Source organism: Somniosus microcephalus, chromosome 7 (genome assembly GCF_052327205.1).
Source record: "Somniosus microcephalus isolate GS21.2 chromosome 7, FLI_Smic_1.0, whole genome shotgun sequence".
Taxonomy (NCBI): domain Eukaryota; kingdom Metazoa; phylum Chordata; class Chondrichthyes; order Squaliformes; family Somniosidae; genus Somniosus; species Somniosus microcephalus.
The window spans coordinates 270,807,550-270,834,121 of NC_140993.1; the positions used below are offsets into that span (position 1 = coordinate 270,807,550).

The 26,572-nt window shown below is 45.5% G+C and overlaps 1 protein-coding gene across 1 annotated transcript in view; it reads left to right on the forward strand.

Annotated features, from left to right (window-relative positions):
* The window catches only part of LOC147115334 (dual specificity calcium/calmodulin-dependent 3',5'-cyclic nucleotide phosphodiesterase 1C-like), a 224,312-nt gene that overhangs the window by 101,813 nt on the left and 95,927 nt on the right, over nucleotides 1–26,572 (forward strand). The window contains exon 7 of the mRNA XM_085993997.1: nucleotides 21,695–21,795. Within this exon, the coding sequence (XP_085850123.1) occupies nucleotides 21,695–21,795 (101 nt within the window). The remainder of the gene's footprint in view (nucleotides 1–21,694; nucleotides 21,796–26,572) is intronic.

Consider the following 26,572-nt stretch of genomic DNA (forward strand, 5'->3'; position numbering starts at 1 on the left):
CCTCAAATTGTCATAAATTGCTCTATGGCCTAAAAATTCATCTCATGCATTATCTCATCACGCCACCCGTTATACACAGTGCCTGATATTCAGTTCAATTGACTGCAGCGGAGCTGAATATCAGACGCTGCGTATAACGAGCAGCCAATCCGATACCACCCGCTTAGCGCCACTGCCCGAGATGCATTTCTAGACCTGCGTCTTTTATGGGGCTTCCTTTATACCTGTCCCTTTAACGTTGCTGCCTTTAGGGAACTAAAAACACCCAGACTTCCTCTTCCTTTCTTGCCTGTGCCCAATATCGCCACCACCTACACCCAACGAACACGTGCATTATTTAAATTAAGCACCAAAGGAAGCTTAGGTTCGGAGGTTACATTCCCAGCGGAGTGTACTTCATAGAATCAAGGAATCATAGAATGATACAGTACAGAGGAAGGCCATATGGCCCATCGTGCCAGCTCTTTGAAAGAGATACCAATTAGTCCAAATTCCCTGCCTTTTCCCCACAGCCCCGCAATTTTTTCCCTTTCGAGTATTTATCCAATTCTCTTTTGAAAGTTATTATTGAATCTGCTTCCACCGTCCCTTTCAGGCAACGCATTGCAGACCACAACAACTCGCTGCGTTAAAAAAAAACCTCCTCGTGTCGCCTCTGTTTATTTTGCCAATCACCTTAAATCTGTGTCCTCTGGTTACTTCTGGTACATTCCATTCAAATTGCACATGGGGAATGCCTGGAGGGGAAAATCGGTCTTCAGGTAATGGTCAGTGAGAAGGAATATGCTGCCCACAGTTTGAGTGCAGTCACTATTGTGAGAACAAGGTGGCAGAGGATATCGTCCCATGACTCACAGAGCAAACTACCCCGGCGTCAAATTTACCACAACAGAGTGAGTCAGCTGCCTGGGTATGATAGTGGTGTGATACACGGTGACGCTAGGGCTCAGCAGGGCGTCCAACGCTGAGGTGCCTCTCAATGACTTGCAAACGGCCATTCACACTGCAGTACCAGTAGTGCTGAAGGACACCATTTCTTTCCATTTTTATACCAGTACACCTGGTACACTCCATTCAGGAGGGTAGCTGAAGACCTCTCTCACCATGTGCTCATCTACATACAGTTCAGCAATGAGCTGGTTGTCTTATGAGGAAAGGTTGAGCAGGTTGGGCCTATACTCATTGGAGTTTAGAAGAATGAGAGGGGATCTTATTGAAACATATAAGATTCTGAAGGGGCTTGATAGGGTAGATGCAGAGAGGATGTTTCCCCTCGTGGGGGAATCTAGAACTAGGGGGCATAATTTCAGAATAAGGGGGCACCCATTTAAAACGGAAATGAGGAGGAATTTCTTCTCTCAGAGGGTCGTGAATCTTTGGAATTCTCTTCCCCAGAGAGCTGTGCAGGCTGGGTCATTGAATATATTTAAGGTGGAGATAGACAGATTTTTGAACGATAAGGGAGTCGAGGGTTCTGGGGAGCGGGCAGGGAAGTGGAGTTGAGGCCAAGATCAGATCAGCCATGATCTTATTGAATGGCGGAGCAGGCTCGAGGGGCCAAATGACCGACTCCTGCTCCTACGTCTTATGTTCTTATGACCTACTATAATATTAAAAATACAGCAGTAGGTTGGTAGCTCCCTGAAAGTACGGGGTGTCATGGACTGTGTACATTTAACCCACTGAGTGCCCTCAAACAAAGCTCGCACCACAGATGAGGAGCAGCTCCAAGCCATGGAACACTAGGAATGTGATGGAGCAGCGCGCCAGGGAAACAGATGTGTGAGGCGCTCATTTCTTCATCCTTCCAGTAAGTTTCTCAATTGGCGAATCAAACCGTTCTGTTGGGCGTATCACAGGCACACAACTGCCAGCTGATTCACCTGATACCCTTGTGTTGGGTTTAATTTTGGACAACTGCCATTCTTCATAATTAAAGAATGACAAACACGTGTTAGAAGTGCTGTTTTGTTCAGTGGTTGAGTGGACATGGATGTGTTTCAGTGTGTATTTTCTGATGTTTATCCCTTGTAAGTCACAGCTTCTGCAGAGGCTGAAAATGAGTGTATGAATGCGTAATGCATTTGTCGAACATTGTCCACTATACGAAGAGGCGGTATTATTTTAATAATATGTCATGTGACATGAATCTTGTCATTCATGTGGAAATGACTTATGAAATGATACTGGGCGGCCTGCTGGTGGCGCTGTCCAGGGAGAGTATAAATACTCGGGCATGGGCCCAGCTTGCTCAGGACATTCTTTAACAGGAACTAGTGAAGGACACAACTAGATCTCCATGTTGAAAAACAGTTGATTAAAGCCTTGTTTAATACTTAGACCAAGGGCCTAGTAGTTTTCTTACGTCATCATGTCTGCACGTATGTCTTCTGTAGTTCCTCTAGCCGACGGTTGCTCAGCCAACTGGCAGGCTGCATGGGGCTGATGAAGCCTGCTACCTATATCTATGGATAATCCTGATGTACCTACACCAGTGTCAGGGACTTTCCTTAGTGGAATCGCTGTGAGCTTACTTCTTCCAGAGGTGGCGCCTGCAGTCACTTGTGAAGGGTTATATGATGGCGTTCCTCCTGTTCTGTTATCCATGTGGGAGGGATTCAAAAAAACGATGTGGTTACCAGTACTTTAAGGCTCTACTTACCATGAGGCCCAAAATCAATCAGTGGAATCCAAGCCCTGAGTTGAATTTATTGCCTGGTTAGTGATGTATTGTTTTGAACAAACGTGTGTGTCTTTTAGGCAAAACGAGCCTGAAGTAAGCCCAGATGGCATTGCTAAATTTGTTTCGGATATATTACAAATCTGCAATAAAGTATTACATTTTAGCGGTGATTCCTTGGCCTGGTGCTCCCAGAGAGAGCATCTTGTGAAATTGCAGATATGTTGCACTTGATTTTCCATCTATTAAAGTTAATAGGTGGAAACTCACATCTGAGGCATCATTGGAGACGCTTCCACTGGCTTACTCTTCCTCTTACTCCTCCTCCTCCAGCTCTCCCTCCTCCTTTTTAAGGATGTGCCACAATCCCTGGTGGCAAAAGCTGTACCCTCATGATGGCTAAGTTGTGGAGCATGCAGCAGACGACCACGAAATGGGACACCCGCTCTGGAGAGAACTGGAGGGCTCCTCCCGAGCGGTCAAGGTAGCAGAACCGTTGCCTGTGCACACCAATGATCTGCTCAATGATGTTCCTGGTGTTGAGGGGAGTCATCAGCCTGGTGCAGAGCGGATAGCCCTTGTCTCCGAGCAGCCACCCTCGGGTTTGACGTTGTGGCTGGAAGATTGCTGGCACACCGGACTGGCGCAAGAAGAAGGCATCATGACTGCTGCCAGGATACTGGGCATTGACCATCATGATGCGCTGGGCGAGGTCACACAACAATTGCTCGTTAAGTGAGTGGTAGCCTTTGCGGTTATGGAACATCTCAGGATTGGTATACTGTACCCGCAAAGCCACGTGTGTGCAGTCGATGGTGCCCTGCACCATGGGGAAGCCCGCTATCCTGGCAAAGCCACATGCACACTCGTCCTGCTTCTCTCTGTTCAGAGAGAAGACAACATAGTCCCTTCTCCTGGAGTAAAGAGCCTCTGTGACCTCCTGGATGCTGCAATGGATGGCGAACTGGGAGATGTTCGCTCTGTCTCCTGCTGCACACTCATTGATGTCACAATCTGCCTCATTTCTATTTCTCTAGCGAACGCTGGCAATGGCAACACTGCCGACCTGCCGAATGGTGGCCACTGCGGGACCCACCGGGAGCGGGAGGAAGCGAGTCGGTCGCCATTTTTTCAGCAAAACGGGCCTTAACAGCCAGCGCTAAACCCCCGAATCAGGGGGACATAGACTGGTGAAATGGACAGAAACATGGCAGATGAAATTTAACACCGAAAAGTGTGAAGTGATACATTTTGGTAGGAAGAATGAGGAGAGGCAATATAAACTAAAGGGTACAATGTTATGAGGGATGGATGTTCACAAATCGTCGAAGGTGGCGGGACAAGTTATGAAGGCTGTTAAAAAAGGCATACGGGATCCTTGGCTTTATAAATAAAGGCACAGAGTACAAAAGCAAGGAAGTTATGCTAAACCTTTATAAATCACCGGTTAGGCTTCAACTGGAGTATTGTGTTCAATTCTGGGCACCGCACTTTAGGAAAGATGTGACAGCCTTGGAGAGGGTGCAGAAGAGATTTACTGGAATGGTTCCAGGGATGAGGAACTTCAGTTATGAGGAGAGACTGGAGAAGCTGGGGTTGTTCTCCTTAGGGCATAGGGGTTAAAAGGAGATTTGATAGAGGTGTTCAAAATCATGAACTTTTTTTTAGAGTAAATAAAGAGAAAGGGCTCGAATTTCATCTGCACGTTGAGGCGGGATTGGAGGCGTGTAGGAGGTTAAAATCGTGAAATCGGGGGGCACGAACCCAGCCCGCCTCCATGCCCGTTTCCCAATAGGCGGGTAACCGACCTGTGCTGGGAGCCGCCTCCCCGAGGCGGGAAGGGGATTAATGCCAATTAACTGCCTGTTAACAGGTAGTTAACAGGCAGTTTTTAGCCTAATCCCTATTTTTATCCCTGAAGTGTGGGATTCCCGACGGCTCCAAACCACGCCAAGTAGAGGAGGCGGACCGTCGGGCTGAAGGACTTGGAGGGTTCGAGATGTCCGGTGTTCAGGTGAGTGATGGGTGCATGAGTGCAGAGGTAAGTGTGTTTGGTGTGTGTAAAGTGTTTAAATAAGTTTTACTTACCTTTACTTACTAATGCAGGCTTCCTTTCTTCAGGTCTCGGGAGTCCCTCATCTCACTGGCACAGAAAGCAGAATGGCCGCGTGTTAAGTCTGTGTGTTCTAGTTGTAATTACTAACACAGACTACAAGATTAAAGTTCAACAGGTCTTTACTAGTTGGAGGTCAGGCCTATACTAAATACAATGGCCTAGAAATTCAGTGGGCCTTGCGCCCACTTAGCGCCTAAAGAGGTCTTCTGCGCCGGCGGGGTTGGTAGTGCGGAAATTGAGTGCAGCGTAAATGGCAGCGGTAGCCGTTAGCGCTGCGCCGGCACCGATGACGTCATCGGTGTGCGCGGTGCCCCGGTAACGCCCCGAAACCGCGCCGATCCCCATATTTAGTTGCGGCCGCCTCCTCCGAAGTGGCCGCAAACAGCGACCAGAAAACGGGGCCGTCCTGCAGCCTTAGTGGGGCGCTTTAAAGCGGAAGGTGCGGCCGGCCGCTTTTGCGGCGGCCGCCTGCCCGCACCTCCTTCCCCGGCCTCCTCCACCCCCCCCACCCCCGCGGCATTGCCGGCTGCTTTCCGCGAGCCCGGCACTTCTCCGTTGTGCCGGGCTCTTTTGCCGGCACTTGCGATCGGGGCTCGGGCTGTTGCAGGCACCTCCCCCTTAAGAGAGGGAGGAAGGCCTGCAGTACCGCAGCCTGCCGCTCCGCTGCGGGTGGCGCTGCGGCAACTAGCGCGCCGATATTCAGTTGCAGCGCCCCAAGCGGAGGCGGGCACACCCTGGTATAGCGCCCGCTTCCGAATTGGGGCGCAGAAGACGAATATCTGGCGAGCGCTAATGCCTCCCCGCCCAGCGCTAACTTTTGGGCGCGAGCGAGCTGGCCGCCCCAAAGTGAATTTCTAGGCCAATATTACTACACAGTGCTTATATACCGGTGGTCACCACCGGTATTACGTATACAGCAGCCAGAGAAAGTAGTACATCTCTTAAGGTGGAACAGGCTTAAGTTCTCTTAAGGTGGAACAGGTTACATACACCACAATCCTCCCTTTTTAGCTTAACAGTCATATCCCCATTTAACATAACATAATAACATATATAGCTTCAGGTATAAACAGTTCAAAGGTTCAGTCTCTCAGGAGGCCTTCTGATTCGGTTTGGATAACGCCTTTCAGTGGTCTCTGATTCCTGTTGCTGAGGTGACTCCTCTAGTTGGTCTCCCATGCATTGGGTGTTATCGTCATCAGGTACATTCCCTGCCGAGGTAGATGCTTCAGGTTCATTAACGTCTTCCACAGTTGTCTCTGTCGCAACCATGGGTTCGACCCTTGCTCTCGATTCTACCAGTTGATCCGCATGACACCTTATCACATTGTTACCAATATCTACTGTGTACATCAGAGGTCCTTGTCTGGCCCGAATTGTTCCGGACTGCCATTTTTCGTTTCCATAGCCCCTTGCCAACACTGGTTGTCCTACGTCGAAACTTCGAGTGGTCTTGTTATTAATATGCCGGAACTGTTTGTTTTCCACTTCCCTCCGCACATTTGGTTTTAACAAGTCCAACCTGGACCGCAACCTCCTGTTATAAAACATCATGGCAGGACTTTGGTTAGTCACTGCATGAGCGGCGTTTCGATATGCCATTAGGAAATTGTCCACCTTGTGCTGTAGCAGAATCTGATCATCGTTCATGGCCTTTATTGCCTTTTTGAATGTTTGGACAAATCTCTCGGCCAACCCGTTTGTCGCCGGATGATATGGGGCAGAGGTATAATGTTTCACCCCATTCTTCTTTAAGAATTTTTGGAATTCTTCCAACACGAACTGTGGTCCGTTGTCCGAACAGATCTGTTCTGGCAATCCGTTCCTTGCGAATATTGTTCTTAACACCGCAATTGTCTTTTCTGAAGTAACTCCCCCCAGATGACCTTCATGCAGTTCTTTTAGAACTCTTTCCCTTAACTTGGGAGGAATAATCAGTCTTGTCCCGTACATCAAAGTACCATGGCAGACGGACAGCTGGTCTCGCCTTGCCGAGAATGCCGGTAACAGAGGATCACCACGTGTTGGCCATCCTTTCACTGTCACCTCGTAGACTCTGGACAGTGTCGGGTCGTTCCTGGTTTCTCTTTCAATACTTGCATTGGTGACTGGTAAACACTCGATGATGGTCGAATGAAATAACTCAACAGGGTCAACTTTCGTCGTTTCTTCTTCTTCAGGTAGTGGCAGGCGCGACAGCCCATCAGCATTGCCATGCTGCTTCGTACCTTTGAATTCTATTTGATATTGATGTGCCCCTAGGAAAAGGGACCATCTCTGGAGACGCTGTGCTGTCATCACTGAAACACCCTTCTTCGGGTTAAAAATGGATACCAACGACTGATGGTCTGTCAGAAGTGTGAATTTTTGGCCCTGCAGGTAATGATTAAACTTCTTCACTCCCCATACAAGGCTGAGAGCCTCCCTATCGATCTGCGCATAGTTGCGCTCAGCGGAGGTCAATGATCTGGATGCAAACGCGACTGGCCTTTCCGTGCCATTTGGCAACTTGTGTGAGAGTACTGCCCCAATACCATATGGAGAAGCATCACAAGCCAACCGAATAGGCAGTGTCGGGTTGAAGTGAGCCAACACTTCCTCTGAGGTGATCAATTCTTTGCTTTTGCGAAATGCCTTCTTACAGTTTTCACTCCATTCCCATGGTACCCCCTTCTGTAAAAGAGCGTTTAGCGGGTGCAGTACCGTGGATAGATTTGGTAGAAATTTATGGTAATAGTTAATCAATCCTAGAAATGACCTCAACTGAGAGACATTATCCGGAGCGGGAGCCTTTACAACTGCCTCTATCTTGTCAGGAGACTTATGAAGCCCCTCCCGGTCAATGACATGACCACAGTACGAGATCCGCTTCTGGAAGAACTCACATTTCTGCCGATTAACTCTAAGTCCATACTCTTTCAGTCTGTTGAGCACCAGTTCCAAGTTTGCGAGGTGTTCTTCATCACCATCACCTGTAATCAGAATATCGTCCAGGTAACATTGTGTGCCTGGAATTCCCTGTAATACCTGCTCCATGGCCCTCTGCCAAATTGCTGGAGCCGATGCCACTCCAAAAACCAGCCTATTGTACCGGTACAAACCTCGATGCGTGTTGATCGTGAGGTATTGGCGTGACTCTTCTTCAACCTCCATCTGCAAGTACGCCTGCGCCAGGTCTATCTTGGTGAAGTGTTTCCCGCCAGACAACGAAGCAAAAATATCCTCAATCCGCGGAAGCGGATACTGCACCGTGTGAAGCACCGGATTAACGGTGATTTTGAAATCTCCACAGATGCGAACCTTCCCTGGTTCTCCTGGCTTGTTGCTCGAAGGACGTTTCATAACGGGAACAATGGGCGTAGCCCACTCACTCCAATCTACCTTAGACAGTACACCGGAACGTTCTAGCGCTTCCAGTTCCGCTTCTACAGTAGGTCTTATTGCATAGGGTACCGGTCTGGCTTTAAAATTTTTTGGGTGTGCATGTTCATCAATCTTGCTGTTTGCCGTAATTCCTCTCAGTGTTCCCAGTCCCTGCTGGAACACCTCTTTAGCATCATCCAATATTCTGGACAATCGTTTAGGTTTGACATCTGTTTCCCCGGAATCTACCATTAGTGCCTTCAAGGAGTGCCAGTCCATATTCATTTTCCTAATCTACTCCCATCCCAGTAGTAGTGGACCTCCTTCAGGTAGCACATATAAGTCCATTACTTGGCTTTCTTCGCCCTTGTGGACCACTTTTACCTCTATCTTTCCAATGGGGTACACTCTTTGCCCCGTGTATGTTTTCAATATAATCTCCGTATCCCATAGGGGAATATGTTGGAATAACCTTTTGTAATCTTTCTTATTCATGACCGTCAATGCCGATCCAGTGTCCAATTCCATCTTTACTTGGACTCCTGCTATCTGAAGGGTGACCCAAATTGTCTGGAGATCTGCATCCTTACCAACGTTGTGTACTCTTAAGCTACCCAGTTCATTACTGCTAGTGTCTGAATCTGACTTCTGTTCGGTCGAACTGTTCTTTGTCACCTTGTGTACCTTTATGTATTTTCCTTGCGGTGACTTTTTGTTGCTGGTCTTCTTTCCTGACCGGCATACTTTAGCTATGTGGCCAAGCCTGCCACACGTTCTGCATTCTTGGTTTTTAAACCAACACTGGTTCTGATCGTGCGTTGTCTTTCCACAACAATAACATTTTACAGTACTCAAACCCAATTTATTTGTACTGAGTTCCGGTGACCGTAGCTGCATTACTGCCGTGCCTCTCGCTGCGGCTTCGTGTGCTGCTGCCATAGTGACCGCTTTCTCAAGCGTCAGCTCATTCTCCTCGAGCAGTCGCTTTTGTGTATCTTCTTTTAATAAACCACACACAAATTTATCTCGTAGCGCCTCTTGTCAGTCTCGTTCCAAACTGGCAGTACTTTGCTAGCTTACGCAATTCCATTAAATATTCAGCATAGCTTTCATCCTTCAGCTGCCTTCTGCTGTAAAATTTAAATCGTTCCGCTAGCATCAGCGGCGTGGGGTTTAGATGATTTTTCAGGACAGTAACAATCTCCTCGAACGTCTTATCCGCCGGTTCATCTGGTGATAAAAGGTGTTTCAATTGCCCGTATGTCTTCGCACCCATTAAGTTTAATAATGTTAGTGCTTTCTCTTCATCTGGGATTTTATTTGCTTTACAATAATTTTGTATGCATTCTACATACATGCTCCAATCTTCGATGTCGCTATCAAAGGTATTAATGTTCCCATGTTTAGGCATCGTTGCAATTTAATTTATTTTAATTTTTATCCAAGATGGCGGCTTCCCGCTCTTGTCTTCGTCCTCCGCCTACAAAATGGCGGTTTTCCCGCGCTTGGCGGTCTTCACCCGTCCCCCGACGCTGTCTCCGCTTCACCGCGGCTCTCGTGCCTTCAGTTGCCCCAGACGCTGCGCCTTTTTAGCCCGAATGCGGCCCAGCCCTTATCACCAGCCGCGATCGATGTCCCCGCGCTGCGCCTTTCGGCCCGAATGCGGCCCGGCACTTATCTCCGGTCGCGATCGCTCTCACCGCCGTTATTCCTCCGTCTTCCCTCCCCGTCTGTACAGCCAACGCGGCCGACTTTCTGGTCGCGTCGCTGCCTGGCTTACCCACCACCGAGGTAGAAAGAAGATAGCTGACAGCCGCTGATGGAGGCTTCGAGTTCAGGATGTCTTCTGCACTCTGGTTTCTCGATGTCTGCCGCGCGACGTGTCTTCCAACAGGGTGATGAGGGTGGAAGCCTCTCTTCGACGTCCGTTCTGTGGACGAAGCCGCCGTGGATATAAACTGCCGCAGGGTAAGAATCGGACTCGTCGCCACTGTTAAGTCTGTGTGTTCTAGTTGTAATTACTAACACAGACTACAAGATTAAAGTTCAACAGGTCTTTACTGGTTGGAGGTCAGGACTATACTAAATACAATATTACTACACAGTGCTTATATACCGGTGGTCACTACCGGTATTACGTATACAGCAGCCAGAGAAAGTAGTACATCTCTTAAGGTGGAACAGGCTTAAGTTCTCTTAAGGTGGAACAGGTTACATACACCACACTGCGAGCTGTCAAAAGTTGCAGCCTCAGCTTTCTGTTCTGGAGAGATCTCTAAATCAGCCTGAGAGGAAGGAATTAACTTAGTGTACAGATTGTCAGTGTTTGACAGCTTCAAACAGCTGTCAAACGCTGATATTTCATCTGTCAAAAGCTCTTGACAGATGAAATGTCAATCTGTGACGTCACCTGTTGCCGGGTGGCCCTTAATTGGCCTGCTGAGCCCGCTGGGTGGGCTCAACAAGGTCAATCAAGTGAAAATCGAGTGGGTTGGCCACAACTCGATGGAGGCGGGACTACAACCCCGAAAGTGGGAGTCCCGCCTCCATTGATAAAATCCAGCCCAAACTGTTTCCAGTGGTGGAAAGGTCAGTAACCAGAGGACACAGATTGGAGGTGATTGGCAAAAGAACCAGAGGCCACATGTGGAAAAAAAATGTTGCGCAGCGAGTTATTATGATCTGGAATGCACTGCCTGTATGGGCGGTGGAAGCAGATTCAATAATCACTTTCTAAAGGGAATTGGATCAATACTTGAAGGAAAATCATTTACAGGGCTATGGGGAAAGAGCAGGGGAGCAGGACCAATTGGATAGGTCTATCAAAGAGCCGGCACAGGCACGATGGGCCAAATGGCCACCTTCTGTGCTGGGTCATTCTATGATTTTATCATTTTATAATTAGAACACAGTTCACCCAATCCAAATCTTCAGTTGGGATGGGGAAGAATACTGGCTGTATCTTCCCGCTGACAGGCTCGGCCCGACCGATAGAGTTTGCGAGCAGAGGGTGTTCCCATTGGGCAGGTAGACCTTTTACCCGACCTCTGCCCGTCTTCTTGCACAAAATGTGAGGGAGCGTCATTTCAATTTAATGATCAAATGGGCTCCTAGAACGATACCATCAATAAACACGCACCTGTGGCCGTGTAACCGGGGTTCCTGCACCTGTGGCCGTGTAACCGGGGTTCCTGCACCTGTGGCTGTGTAACCGGGACTCCTGCACCTGTGGCCGTGTAACCGGGGTTCCTGGATCTGTGGCCGTGTAACCGGGACTCCTGGATCTGTGGCCGTGTAACCGGGACTCCTGGATCTGTGGCCGTGTAACCGGGGTTCCTGGATCTGTGGCCGTGTAACCGGGGCTCCTGCACAAGTGCCATGTAACCGGGACTCCTGTGGCCGTGTAACCGGGACTCCTGGATCTGTGGCCGTGTAACCGGGACTCCTGCACCTGTGGCCGTGTAACCAGGGCTCCTGCACCTGTGGCTGTGTAACCGGGACTCCTGGATCTGTGGCCGTGTAACTGGGACTCCTGGATCTGTGGCCATGTAACCGGGACTCCTGCACCTGTGGCCGTGTAACCAGGGCTCCTGCACCTGTGGCCGTGTAACCGGGACTCCTGGATCTGTGGCCGTGTAACTGGGACTCCTGCACCTGTGGCCGTGTAACCGGGGCTCCTGGATCTGTGGCCGTGTAACCGGGACTCCTGCACCTGTGGCCGTGTAACCGGGGCTCCTGCACCTGTGGCCGTGTAACCGGGGCTCCTGGATCTGTGGCCGTGTAACCGGGACTCCTGCACCTGTGGCTGTGTAACCGGGGCTCCTGCACCTGTGGCCGTGTAACCAGGGCTCCTGCACCTGTGGCCGTGTAACCAGGACGCCTGGATCTGTGGCTGTGTACGGGGCTCTCGTACCTTAGTAAGTATACCTCTCTGTAATCCGGACTTTTTGATCAACCGGCGCCACGCTGGTCCCATCGGTGCCGGATAAAAAAGAGTTTCCTGTATCAGGACAGGCGACACAGCTGGTACCCACCCGTAGGGATGGGAATATACGGCCCATTGTGTAACCAAACACAGCTTCTGTTTAGTGCCAAGATGCATCCTTCACAGTTTTGATACTGTGTTTGCCAAGGCTCAAACAAGTAATGAGTTTCGAAGCTCAGAGGGGAAGACTTTCCCTGTGTGCTATGTGGCTGATTTTCCAGTCGACACTTATGGTGAGCAGGGAGCACTGACTGAGGAGTCACAGGCTCAAAAAGACTCTGATTTTCTGCCTATTTAAATGAAAGGATGGAAAATCAAGGCTTGCCGTCCTCCAGCTTCCCAACCATTGCTCCTGGCAAGTGACATTCTTCTCTAGATGATTAAGAAATCAGCCCTTATGTGTTACGAAAATGTCATTGTGTTTTTTACAAATGGGTTTATGGCTCTGTTACTCATAGCACCCCAGGCGAGCAATATGGGGAAGGGTGATTGCTTATTCCATATGGGCAATAGCTCAGCAACTGCAACTGCCGGCCATTGTACCTCAGAAAATCACTTCTGTAAAACTCCACAATAAATATCTTGTTCTGCTGAAGTAAATGCTTCAGTTACAGTCAATTTTCCAATGATTTCACACACAATTACTCAGTCATTTTTGCTTCAACATAGGTATTCTTTACTGTCCTGATACAAAAAGACAATTTCAAAACCAATGATGAAAAAAGTAGTTTTTTTTAAAAAAAAGCACCAAAATGGGGCTGGATACTAAATGGTGAGGACAGTGCACAGTGTGATCCCATTCTAAACAGGCAGAAAATCACGCTCCAGCCCTACAACCCGCTGAAATCTCTGCGCTACTCCAATACTGGCTTCTTGAGCATCCCCGATTTTCTTCACTCCATCACTGGCGGCCGTGCCTTCAGTTGTCTGGGCCCCAAGCTCTGGAATTCCCTCCCTAAACCTCTCTCCACCTCTCTCTCCTGCTTTAAGATGCTCCTTAAAACCTAGCTCTTTGACCAACCTACGGGTGGGTACGGGCCATGTACTCGCCCGTAGGGACATCGGAAATGCCGGTTTCAGGAATTCGAAGCGTATGCGCTGAAAACCGGCACTTCCGATCTGTGAAGAATGCTCGTGACAGATCGAATGCCGCATAAGAGTTTAAAAAGTCAAAAAAAATTTTTTTTACTCATTTAGAATTTTAAAATACTTTTAAAATATTGTTAGCCCCGTAAAAATCTTTAACTTTTTTTTCAAAAAATTAAAGTTTTGTTTAAAATTTTTAATTTAATGCAATTTTAACTCATTTTAAAAACGTGATTTAAAAAAAAATAATTTAATGTTTTACTGTGTTTTCGGGGTGATCTCCATTCATATATTTGACGGGTCGATCTGTCAAAAGTATGAAGGGAGATTCCCTTCTCCTATTGGCTGGCCCAGCCCATGTGATCCCAGGGAGGCTTGCGAACCGCCTGCGCCCCTGGGATACGTGGGCCCTGCGCATTTTGTCGTGGAGAGGACCAGGAGCGGAAGTGTCCGGACCTCGGGAGCCCTCAGGTAAGGGCGTAGATATTTTTCCGACAGGAGGCATCCGCACGCAGGAAGACTCCTCTCGGAAATTACGGGCCATTGTATTAAAATGGTCAAGTGTCATTACTCCAACAATGGGAAACTGATCGTTCTGTATCTGATTTGTAAGTGTAAGGTTAATTAGTTTGATGTTATTGTTAGAAATAAATTGAATCAGATGAAATTTAGTATAAAGCACTGTACATTAAGGAAAAATGGATATAACAAATATACGTTGTATGGTGTAGAATATCTCAAAGTGAAGCAGAAAGGGGTGATAGTAGATTCAGTATTTAACATGTCAGCTCACTATGGAGCAGCAATAACTAAAGTGAACAGAAAGCTCTGTTATGTTAGATCAGTTGAGTGTAAGTCAGAAGATGTCACATTAAAACTTTACAGGGTCTTCTTCAGACTGCACCTCGAGTGCCGTGTTTAGTTCTGGGCGTCAGGATCTCAGGGAAACAGTCAAGCTCTGGGAGCGGTACAGAGAAGGTCCACGATGCTGGTCCCTGGTGTCAAAGGAGTGAATTAGGAGAAAAGGCTGGAGAAACATGGGCTCTTTAGCTTGGAAAGGAGGTGACGGAGAGGGAGCCTCATAGACAGAGACAAGATATTAAACGACACAGGTAAGGTTAAAGTGGAGCAGTAACTCAAGGTTTGTCAGGATACTGGAACAAGGGGCATTGAACTGGTGAAAGAGAGATTTAGAACCAATGTCAGGGAGAGCTTTTCACACAATGAGTAATAAACATTTGGAATGGTCATCAGCTCGGGCAGTGGAGGAGAAAAGCTCATTTGAAAGCTAGTTAGATTATATGATTGAGGGAAGGTAGATCTTTTATTCTGGATAGATGAGGTAAGGCATCTATTCTGTCTTATGATCTTATAAAAAATATATAAAAACACAGATGAACTATATGGGGCAGGTTTCCTCTTTCCTACTTGGGTGTTAAATAATCACCTTGAGGAAATTGGGAGGGGAGAACTGCACACCCATAACAGAGGTTGCTCGACTTTCCATCTATTCATTTAAATGGATAGATAATCAGACGAGTTCAGTTGTGGCCATGTGGTCCGTCCCTGTTCGATTTTCTTCCAAGTGGCCAGTTGCACAATAGGAAAATCTACCTCGTCTATGTTCCCTCAGAGATGTTGTACAAGACATTATGCAGACCTGGGATGCATTTCTGGTAGGCTGGGATCTTGCGAATTCGGGACATGTCTCCTACTTGCATTTACACCTGTACTTTTTGATTGAAGACAGATTTTTAAAAAAATAATAATAAATAGAGCTATTGAGACTGATATTTGTTTAACATCCTAATTCCTAAAATGTCCTTCGTCTCTTTGAATGCTTCCCTTTCAGGCCCTCACAGTTTCTGTGTAATGTTTGAATGACATCTCTGATGTTAGCCATCAGTATCTTGCTGTACTTGCTGATACTGAGCACATAGGATGCCGTCACCTATCATTCTGACAATTACTGATTGTATATTGCTGAAATAGTCACATGAAGATGAGCACACACACCGACAGATTACCCAGCTGCGTCACGCTGCCTCAGTGAGGATTTGTTTTTCCCCTGTAAAAAGGTTCATAACAAATGGGCAGGAAGGCTTTCCCTGTTGTAACTGAACTCAATTAACTGAAAGCAATGCTGATTTTACAGGGTTTTTTTTTTACTGTAAAGTATGACCTTTACAAAATTGTATGTGACTTTAAAAGAGCAAGCACTTTGTGAGTGGCTAGTGCACACCATTTTTCATTTCAATGCAATCAGATCGTTACCCGGCTTTGCTAATCGTTCATATATTTCTTGATAGTGCTTGATTCTTGAGTATATTTTCTTCATAAAGAACTTGCATTTATACAGCACCTCATCACATCCTCAGGATGTCCCGAAATGCTTTACAGATAATTGCCCGTATATTCCGATGCCTACGGGTGGGTACGAGCCGTGTAAACACCCGTAGGGACATCGGAAATGCCGGTTTCAGGTTTGTGAAGTGCACGCGCTGAAAACCGGCATTTCCGATCTGTGAAGAATACTCTTGACAGATTCTCCGCCTGCCCTGGAGAAGGGCCTCTGCGGGGGGAGAGTTCCGCTTTCTACACAACCTCCGCCCGCTGAAAACACTTAGAAATCTAACGCCTGGTAATGGCCTGCGTAAGGCCAGCTTTTACCAGCATAAGAGTTTAAAAAAGTAAAACAAATGTCACTCATTTATAATTTTAAAATACTTTTAATAAAGGTAAGTTTATTTTTAGCCCCGTAAAAAACTTTATTTTTTTCAATAAATTAATTTTTGTTTAAAATATTTAATTTATTGTAATTTCAACTCATTTTAAAAACGTGATGGTTTTTTTTTTATTTATTGAGTGTTTTGCAGTGTTGTTGGGGGTGATCGCCATTCATATATTTGACGGGTTTATTTGTCAAAAGTATGAAGGGAGATTCCCTTCTCCTATTGGCTCCCCATGGCCCACGTGATCCCAGGGATGCTGCGAACCACCTGCGCCCCTGGGATACGTGGGCCCTGCGCACTTCGACTGTGGAGAGGCCCAGGATCGGAAGTGTCCGGGCCTCGGGAGCCCTCAGGTACGTTCGTAGGTTTTTTCCCGATAGGAGGCCTCCGCACGCAGGAAGCCTCCGATCGGAAATTATGGGCCATTGTATTACTTTCTGTTCATTGTAAAATTGCAAATTCTGGAAATGTAAAATAAAATGCTGGAAATATACAGCAGGTCAGTCAGCATCTGCAAAGAGGAAGAAGAAAGATCGAATGAAATGTTATAAACCCGAAACATCATAATCCATCTTTTCCCTTTACAAGTACTGACTGGCCCGATGTGCATTTCCTGTATTTTCTGAATAACTTATTGAACTGCTGTTACAGTGATCATAGAATCAGAGAATCCTAGAAATTAATGGCACAGAAGGAGGCCACCCGGCCCATCGTGTCCGTGCCGGCCGAAAAAGAGCTCTCCAGCCTAATCCCATTGTCCAGCTCTTGGTCCGTAGCCCTGTAGGTTATGACACTTCAAGTGCAGATCCAAGTACTTTTTAAATGCGATGAGAATTTCTGCCGCTACCACCCTTTCAGGCAGTGAGTTCCAGACCCCCACCACCCTCTGGGTGAAAAAAGTTCTCCTCAACTCCCCTCTAATCCTTCTACTAATTACTTTAAATCTATGCCCCCTGGTTATTGACCTCTCTGCTAATGGAAATTGGTCCTTCCTATCCACTCTATCGAGGCCCCTCATAATTTTATACACCTCAATAAGGTCTCCCCTCAGCCTCCTCAGTTCCAAAGAAAACAACCCCAGCCTATCCAATCTTTGCTCATAGCTAAAATTCTCCAGCCCTGGCAACATCCTCGTAAATCTCCTCTGCACCCTCTCTAGTGCAATCACATCTTTCCTGTAATGTGGTGACCAGAACTGTACGCTGTACTCTAGCTGTGGCCTAACTAGTGTTTTATACAGTTCAAGCATAACCTCCCTGCTTTTATATTCTATGCCTCGGCTAATAAAAGAAAGTATCCCGTATGCCTTCTTAACCACCTTATCTACCTGTCCTGCTATCTTCAGGGATCTGTGGACATGCACTCCAAGATCCCTCTGTTTCTCTACACTTCTCAGTAACCTACCATTTACTGTGTATTCCCTTGCCTTGTTAGCCCTCCCCAAATGCATTACCTTACACTCCTCCGGGTTGAATTCCATTTTGCCACTTTTCTGCCCACCTGACCAGTCCATTGATATCTTCCTGCAGTCTACAGCTTTCTTCCTCACTCGCAACCACACGGCCAATTTTTGTATCATCTGCAAACTTCTTAATCATGCCCCCTACAGTGAAGTCTAGATCATTGATATATACCACAAAAAGCAAAGGACCCAGTACTGAGCCCTGCGGAACCCCACTGGAAACAACCTTCCAGTCACAAAAACACCCGTCGACCTTTACCCTTTGCTTCCTTTTGAATCCATCTTGCCACTTTCCCTTGGATCTCAGGGGCTTTTACTTTTCTGACCAGTCTGCCATGTGGGACCTTGTCAAAAGCCTTGCTCAAATCCATGTAGACTACATCAAACGCGTTAACTCCTCAATAAAAACAAGTACAAACACGCTGTGTACATAAAGAAAGCAAAGAATTACAGGAAGTCACCCAATGCGATATGTTTGCGTGCGACCCATCACTCCATTCCTTTTGTATAATTAACTGTTTACTGTAAACATCTTTTACCCAGGTTTGCTGGAAATCTGAATGCTTGGAAGCACAATAAAATCTAATAACTTCATCGCTTTTCCTTTCAGAAATGTCACTTTATTGCATCAGTGAAGACAGGTGTTAATGTGCAGATCAGTTAAATTTACAGGTTTGCTGGGTTACAGTGCAGAATATTCTGTATGGAGAACACTTTGTGTGAATTAATAACAGTACCGATATGAAAACTTACGGCGATTTTTGCCTGAACGCCTCAATTAAGAGCCCTGTGTATAGACATGTTGTTCAGCGTTGAAATGACAACATTGGTGTTAGCATTTTGGGGGTCTTCAGCACGGTTCGTCATGCTCTCCCACCCGTCAGAGATTGATCCCCCGGCACGTCTCATCCCCAAACGCGACACAACACTTTTCAATCAAACCTCCTCACATTTTTATGCAAAATCTTCTAGTTCTTTGTTTCCGAGTCCAGAAATTGCCTATATCAACAAAGCAATCAACTGGGTATGAACATCTCCAGCGTTTGTGTTCGGCACTGGATGGAGGGTATTCGAGCTACAAAGAGAAATTTACAGTAAATACGGGGGAACATGACCCTGGTGTTATAACATGCTGATGTGTCTCGATGATGTTGCAGCCTATTTGACCATCTTAATAAGTATGTCTGGCTGGTGAGACTACAGGCTGAGAGCATTCATTTGGAAAAATTATTCTGAATTGTCAGTGAAGAACTTGAGGGCAAAAGAACTTTTGTTTTTGACTAAAACAAGAGAAAATCCCACATGGTAGCAGATTTGTGGAACAAACTCGGAGCAAATGCAATTCACGCTGCCCTTCAAAAATGTAATATTTTTCGCTTCCTGTGCTGCCAAAACAAAGGAAACGTCATCTATGGAGACCAGTTGACCAGGGTTAGATCAAGGAAATGTGGGAAAGGATAGAGGACATTCTAGAGCTTTATTTGATTAATTTTGGGGACAAGGAACAAATGATGCCCAACTTTCCTTTTAATACACAAATCATTCCTCTGTCTAAACCAGTGCCTGTGTAGTGTGCGATGTTGATGTACATGGTGTTCATTCCACAGGCGTGCAAGCCGCAGATAGTGGTATAAAACATAGCTCGATTCTCTGAGCACCACTCACTACCAGCGAGCCTCTGCCCCGGCAGCAGAGCCTTGTGAAACTCCACCTAATGTCCGCTGTGGCTCAGTGGGCAGCACCCTCACCTCTGAGTCAGAAGGTCAGTGGGTTCACAGTCCCACTCCAGAGACTTGAGCACAAAAAATCTAGGCTAACACTCCAGCGCAGTGCTGAGGGAGTGCTGCACTGTCGGAGGTGCCGTCTTTCAGATGAGACGTTAAACCGAGGCCCCATCTGCCCTCTCAGGTGGACATAAAAGATCCCATGGCACTATTTCGAAGAAGAACAGGGGCGTTATCCCCGGTGTCCTGGCCAATATTTATCCCTCAATCAACATCACTACAAACAGATTATTTGGTGATTATCACATTGCTGTTTGTGGGAGCTTGCTGTGGGCAAATTGGCTGCCGCGTTTCCTACATTACAACAGTGACTACACTTCAAAAAAGTGCTTCATTGGCTGTAAAGCTTTTGGGACGTCCGGTGGTCATGAAAGGCGCTATATAAATGCGGGTTTTTCTTTTCTTTATGTCATCCACTACACCTGATGATTCGCAGTTTATATCGTTTATTGGCACATATTTCACTGAGCTCTGCACATCCCTAGTTACAGATATTTACTGCATAAATGCAAATACAGTAAACTCTTTCGTATCCGGCACCGACGGGACGGGGATGGTGCCGGTTGATTGAAAATTCTGGATAACGGAGAGGTATATCTACCGAGGCTATTTTTAACAAACAAAAATAAAATAAGATTTGAATGCTATTTACATAACATGACCAACTTTTATCTGGTATAATCCGTATCTGGACATCAATTTTCTGATTTCACTGGCAAGTGTACATTGCCCTCCAAGTAACTTATCCACACCAGTGCCTTCTATATAGCTTATCCGCACTCACATTTCAATCTCTACCTAACTCACCAACAGCCGGTCACCTTTTCCTTCTGGGTAAGTCCCTATAGAAACATAGAAGATAGGAGCAGGAGTAGGCCATTCGGCCCCTCAAACCTGCTCCGCTATTCAATGCGATCATGGCTGATCATCCAAATTCAGTACCCGGTCCCTGCTTGCTCCCCATATCCCTTGATCCCTTTAGCCTTAAGAAATATATCCAACTCCTTCTTGGATATATTTAATGAATTGGCCTCTACTGCCTTCTGTGGTAGAGAATTCCACAGGTTCACCACTCTCTGGGTGAAGAAATTCCTCCTCATCTCTGTCCTAAATGGCTTACCCCTTATCCTTAGACTGTGACCCCTGGTTCTGGACTCCCCGACCATCGGGAACATCCTTCCTGCATCTAGTCTGTCTAGTCCTGTTAGAATTTTATAAGTTTCAATGAGATCCCCTCTCATTCTTCTAAACTCTAGCGAGCACAAGCCCAATCGACCCAATCTCTCCTCATACGTCATTCCTGCCATCCCAGGTATCAGCCTGGTGAATCTTCGCTGCACTCCCTCCATGGCAAGAACATCCTTCCTCAGATAAGGCGAACAAAACTGCACACAATACTCAAGATGTGGTCTCACCAAGGCCCTGTACAACTGCAACAAGACATCCTTGTTCCTGTACTCAAACCCTCTCGCTACGAAGGCCAACATACCATTTGCCTTCTTAACCGCCTGCTGCACCTGCATGCTTACCTATGAAGTATTTATTATTCCCTGCCAACTATATATTCACACACAGAACACACAGAATCCCCACAGTGCAGATAGAGGCCATTTCGGCCCATCGAGCCTGCACCGACACATATCCCACCCTATCCCCGTAACCCCATGTATTTAATCCCCTAACACTAAGGGTCAATTTATCATACCCAAATCAACCTAACCCGCACATCTTTGGACTGTGGGAGGAAACCGGAGCACCCGGAGGAAACCCACGCAAACACGGGGAGAATGTGCAAACTCCACACAGACAGTCACCCGAGGCCAGATTTGAACTCGGGTCCCTGGCGCTGTGAGGCAACAGTGCTAACCACTATCCCTATACAACTGAAGATTTCCGACCTATCACCTGACAGTCAGGAATCCATCGGGTGGTTAACACGCAATCCGTGCTGTACATAATCTGACTGTCCTTGATATCAATTTCACATCAAATCGGCAATAGGCCCTGGGACTTCCCTAGTCTATATGGCACAGTAACATACTGAACAATGAACTCATCCATTGAGTCTCTGGGAAACACATTCAATTCTAAAGTAGCTGCCACTCTCAATATTCTGAAGCAAACAGAAACTAAGACTCGGACTCGGCAACATTTCCGGTTATTGAGGTGTTGTTTTCTGAGTATCAATTTTGCTGGTTATTAGAGAACTCTGGATGATTAAGTGCCGTTTAAACAAGAGTTTACTGTAGTTTTAGATTTCTGTGAAAATGTATGAATCCATTTCTTCCCAGTGTAAAAATGTTTAAAATACAGCTCCACAGGCTGTAATGTGTGCCACTAACTTTGTTATTAGTGCTGCAGCAGGGAAGTGGTATTAAAGTGCGCTGTGCATTATTGGCTTGTGCTCCGAATCAGCAGGGGGGCCTTCTGACTGAATCCATATGAGAACAGCACATTATCCTTTTTCCATCTGCTTTCCTTTGTAGCACTGGATGACAGAACTGGAAATCTTTGCCATCATATTTGCAGCTGCTATTCATGATTATGAGCACACGGGAACTACAAACAATTTCCACATTCAGACCAGGTAACATCTAGGCTAATGACTTACTCTCTCTGTAGAAACAGTTTGTTGCTTTAGCAAATCCCCCCACTCAGTCAATATCGAGAGGCCCCCACTGAATTCATATTGCTGGTAACTTACTCACTCATTTTAGGCCTCATCATGTTGTGAGGCTGTGCATTGAAAAGCTCACACTACGTAATAATTCTCATTTACCCACAATAACCCTCTTTCATTTTTTCGCAGTTCCCTCCCTTTATTCTATCCTGAAGGTGGAGAATCATGAGGTATAGATGCAAAGGAAAAAGGAGCTCTCTCAGAGATGCACACAAGCATATGCACACATATAGACACACACTTGTAGACACACACATATAGACACACATGCACACATATAGACACACACATGTGTATATAGAGACAGACACAAATACATATAGGCACACAAATACAGATGCACATATGCATATGTATAGACACACATGCACACAGACACACATGCACACATATAGACACATACATGTATACACAGACACACACTTGTAGACACACACATATAGACACACACGTGTACATATAGACACACATGCACACATATAGACACACATGCACACATAGACACACACACGTACACACATGTATACACAGACACATGTATACACAGACACACATGTACACACACATATATACACAGACACACGTGTGCACACACATATAGACACACACATGTATACATATAGACACACATGCACACATATAGATACACACATACAAAAGCAAAATACTGCAGATGCTGGAAACCTGAAATAAAAACAGAAAATACTGGAAATACTCAGCAGGTCAGGCAGCATCTGTGGAGAGAGAAACAGAGTTAACGTTTCAGGTCGATGACCCTTCGTCAGAACTGGAAAAAATTAGAGATGTAACAGGTTTTTAAGCAAGTGTAGGGGCAGGGAGAGGGGGGAGGGGAGGAAAGAACAAAAGGGAAGGTCTGTGATAGGATGGAAGGCAGGAGAGATTAAGAGACAAAAGGGATGATGGTGCAAAGAAAAGGAGATGGTAATGGGACAAGTTAAGAAACAAAAGATGAGCCTAGAAGAGGTGTAAATGGGAATGGCAGAATCATCAACAACTGCCATGTGAAAAAATTGGGGCAGAGGTTATGATCTGAAATTGTTGAACTCGATGTTGAGTCCAGAAGACTGTAAAGTGCCTAATCGAAAGATGAGGTGCTGTTCCTCGAGCTTACGCTGAGCTTCCGTGGAACAATGTAAGAGGCCAAGGACCGAGGTCCAAGTGGGAGTGGAGCAGAGAATTAAAGTGACAGGCGACCGGAAGCTCGGGGTCACCCTTACGGACTGAACGGAGGTGTTCCGCAAAGCGGTCACCCAATCTGCGTTTGGTCTCCCCAATGTAGAGGAGACCGCATCGTGAGCAGCGAATGCAGTATACTAGATTGCAAGAAGTACAAGTAAATTGCTGTTTCACCTGGAAGGGAACCAGGCAAATCCCACCCTCCCCAAAGCTAGCTAGCTTCTGCTGGCATTTCCAGCATCTTCAATGGAGCGAGTGGGAGTCCGCCATTGTCTGTTTCTTTACCTGTCCTATTACCATCTCGTCTAACCTTGAATATCTCTCAATGTCTCTTCTTTCATCCCCTCCCCCATTTCCCAGCCCCCAAACTGCCTTTTAATCTGTTTCATTTCCTGCCTTTTTTTCTCAGTCCTGACGAAGGGTTTCGACCCAAAACGTTGACTCTATTTCTCTCTCCACGGATGGAGTGTTTCCAGCATCTTCTGTTGTTATTTTATGCAATAAACTGCCTGTTTCCCAGTATCGCCCACATCCTGAGAAGAAATAAAATGTCCTCCTATAATCCGTTTATCCTTCAGGAATCATTTGGTCAAGCTTCGGCCTTGCGTGGAGCTTCCGTAGAGGTCGAGCTGTAACACTGTGGGGCTGATTCTGTGAACCGGGTTCCATTTCCCCCTCACCCACCAGCTGAGTGATTAACAGTTAGGTGTAAATAATAATTCTAGATGAGATCTCTAATGGTATGCAGTGTGGTTCCAGTGCTGGGACTGTGAACGTTTTTGTTTTAATCGCAGCCCCTTCTATTCTCCCGTGTGGCATTGTCTCCCTGAAGTACCAAAATATCTCACACGGCGTAAAGTGGTAATGACAGATAATTTACTGTCGTCACTGTTAACGTTTTCTTCCCACAGCCATACACTTAAAATTTAAATATCCTGCCAGCAGGCTCTACACTGCAACTATGGTAATTACTTAACTCTATCACTGCTGGCCTGCGACTGGGGAAGAACAAATCATCAAGCCCATGTGGGAAATGAACCTTTTCTTTTAAAAAGTAGACAAATTAATGTGTTTCTGCAGTCCAGTCTTGTAGAAGCCAGGATTCCAAGCTATCTTCAGAGTGAGACTTGTTTTAAACTAATAAACATGTATGTTTTGGATCCACTAAGTATTTACCATGAAAGCATGGTAGGAGATGGTTGGCTAGAATTACCAGTGACTGGCCAGTATTATGAAGGACCAATCAATCTCACCAATAACTGGTCAGTATTACCAGTGACCAATCAATCTTACCAATAACTGGTCAGTATTACCAGTGACCAATTAATCTTACCAATAACTGGTCAGTATTACCAGTGACCAATCAATCTTACCAATAACTGGTCAGTATTACCAGTGACCAATTAATCTTACCAATAACTGGTCAGTATTACCAGTGACCAATTAATCTTACCAATAACTGGTCAGTATTACCAGTGACCAATTAATCTTACCAATAACTGGTCAGTATTACCAGTGACCAATTAATCTTACCAATAACTGGTCAGTATTACCAGTGACCAATTAATCTTACCAATAACTGGTCAGTATTACCAGTGACCAATTAATCTTACCAATAACTGGTCAGTATTACCAGTGACCAATCAACCTTACCAATAACTGGTCAGTATTACCAGTGACCAATTAATCTTACCAATAACTGGTCAGTATTACCAGTGACCAATCAATCTTACCAATAACTGGTCAGTATTACCAGTGACCAATTAATCTTACCAATAACTGGTCAGTATTACCAGTGACCAATCAATCTTATTAATAACTGGTCAGTATTACCAGTGACCAATTAATCTTACCAATAACTGGTCAGTATTACCAGTGACCAATCAACCTTACCAATAACTGGTCAGTATTACCAGTGACCAATCAATCTTATTAATAACTGGTCAGTATTACCAGTGACCAATCAATCTTATTAATAACTGGTCAGTATTACCAGTGACCAATCAATCTTACCAATAACTGGTCAGTATTACCAGTGACCAATTAATCTTACCAATAACTGGTCAGTATTACCAGTGACCAATTAATCTTACCAATAACTGGTCAGTATTACCAGTGACCAATTAATCTTACCAATAACTGGTCAGTATTACCAGTGACCAATCAACCTTACCAATAACTGGTCAGTATTACCAGTGACCAATTAATCTTACCAATAACTGGTCAGTATTACCAGTGACCAATTAATCTTACCAATAACTGGTCAGTATTACCAGTGACCAATTAATCTTACCAATAACTGGTCAGTATTACCAGTGACCAATTAATCTTACCAATAACTGGTCAGTATTACCAGTGACCAATCAATCTTATTAATAACTGGTCAGTATTACCAGTGACCAATTAATCTTACCAATAACTGGTCAGTATTACCAGTGACCAATCAATCTTATTAATAACTGGTCAGTATTACCAGTGACCAATCAATCTTACCAATAACTGGTCAGTATTACCAGTGACCAATTAATCTTACCAATAACTGGTCAGTATTACCAGTGACCAATCAATCTTACCAATAACTGGTCAGTATTACCAGTGACCAATCAATCTTATTAATAACTGGTCAGTATTACCAGTGACCAATTAATCTTACCAATAACTGGTCAGTATTACCAGTGACCAATCAATCTTATTAATAACTGGTCAGTATTACCAGTGACCAATCAATCTTACCAATAACTGGTCAGTATTACCAGTGACCAATCAATCTTACCAATAACTGGTCAGTATTACCAGTGACCAATCAATCTTATTAATAACTGGTCAGTATTACCAGTGACCAATCAATCTTACCAATAACTGGTCAGTATTACCAGTGACCAATCAATCTTACCAATAACTGGTCAGTATTACCAGTGACCAATCAACCTTACCAATAACTGGTCAGTATTACCAGTGACCAATCAATCTTATTAATAACTGGTCAGTATTACCAGTGACCAATCAATCTTACCAATAACTGGTCAGTATTACCAGTGACCAATCAATCTTACCAATAACTGGTCAGTATTACCAGTGACCAATCAATCTTATTAATAACTGGTCATTATTACCAGTGACCAATCAATCTTATCAATAACTGGTTAGTATTGCCATTGACCAATCAATCTTATCAATGACTGGTCAGTATTACCAGTGACCAATCAATCTTACCAATAACTGATCAGTATTACCAGTGACCAATCAATCTTACAAGTGACCAAATCAGTATTACTAATGACTGGTCAGTATTGTCACAAACCTGCTCTGTTGTAGAAACAGCCCTCTCCCTCCTCTGATCCAAAAGTGGGCCAATGCGATTACTAATCTGCTGTCCTGTAGACCCACGCTACTCTCTTTTCACCCCTAGCTGATCAGTATGGCTGCTGACCATTGGCCTCCACCCTGGTGACCATATAACCTCCACCCTGTTCTATTATCGACTGGT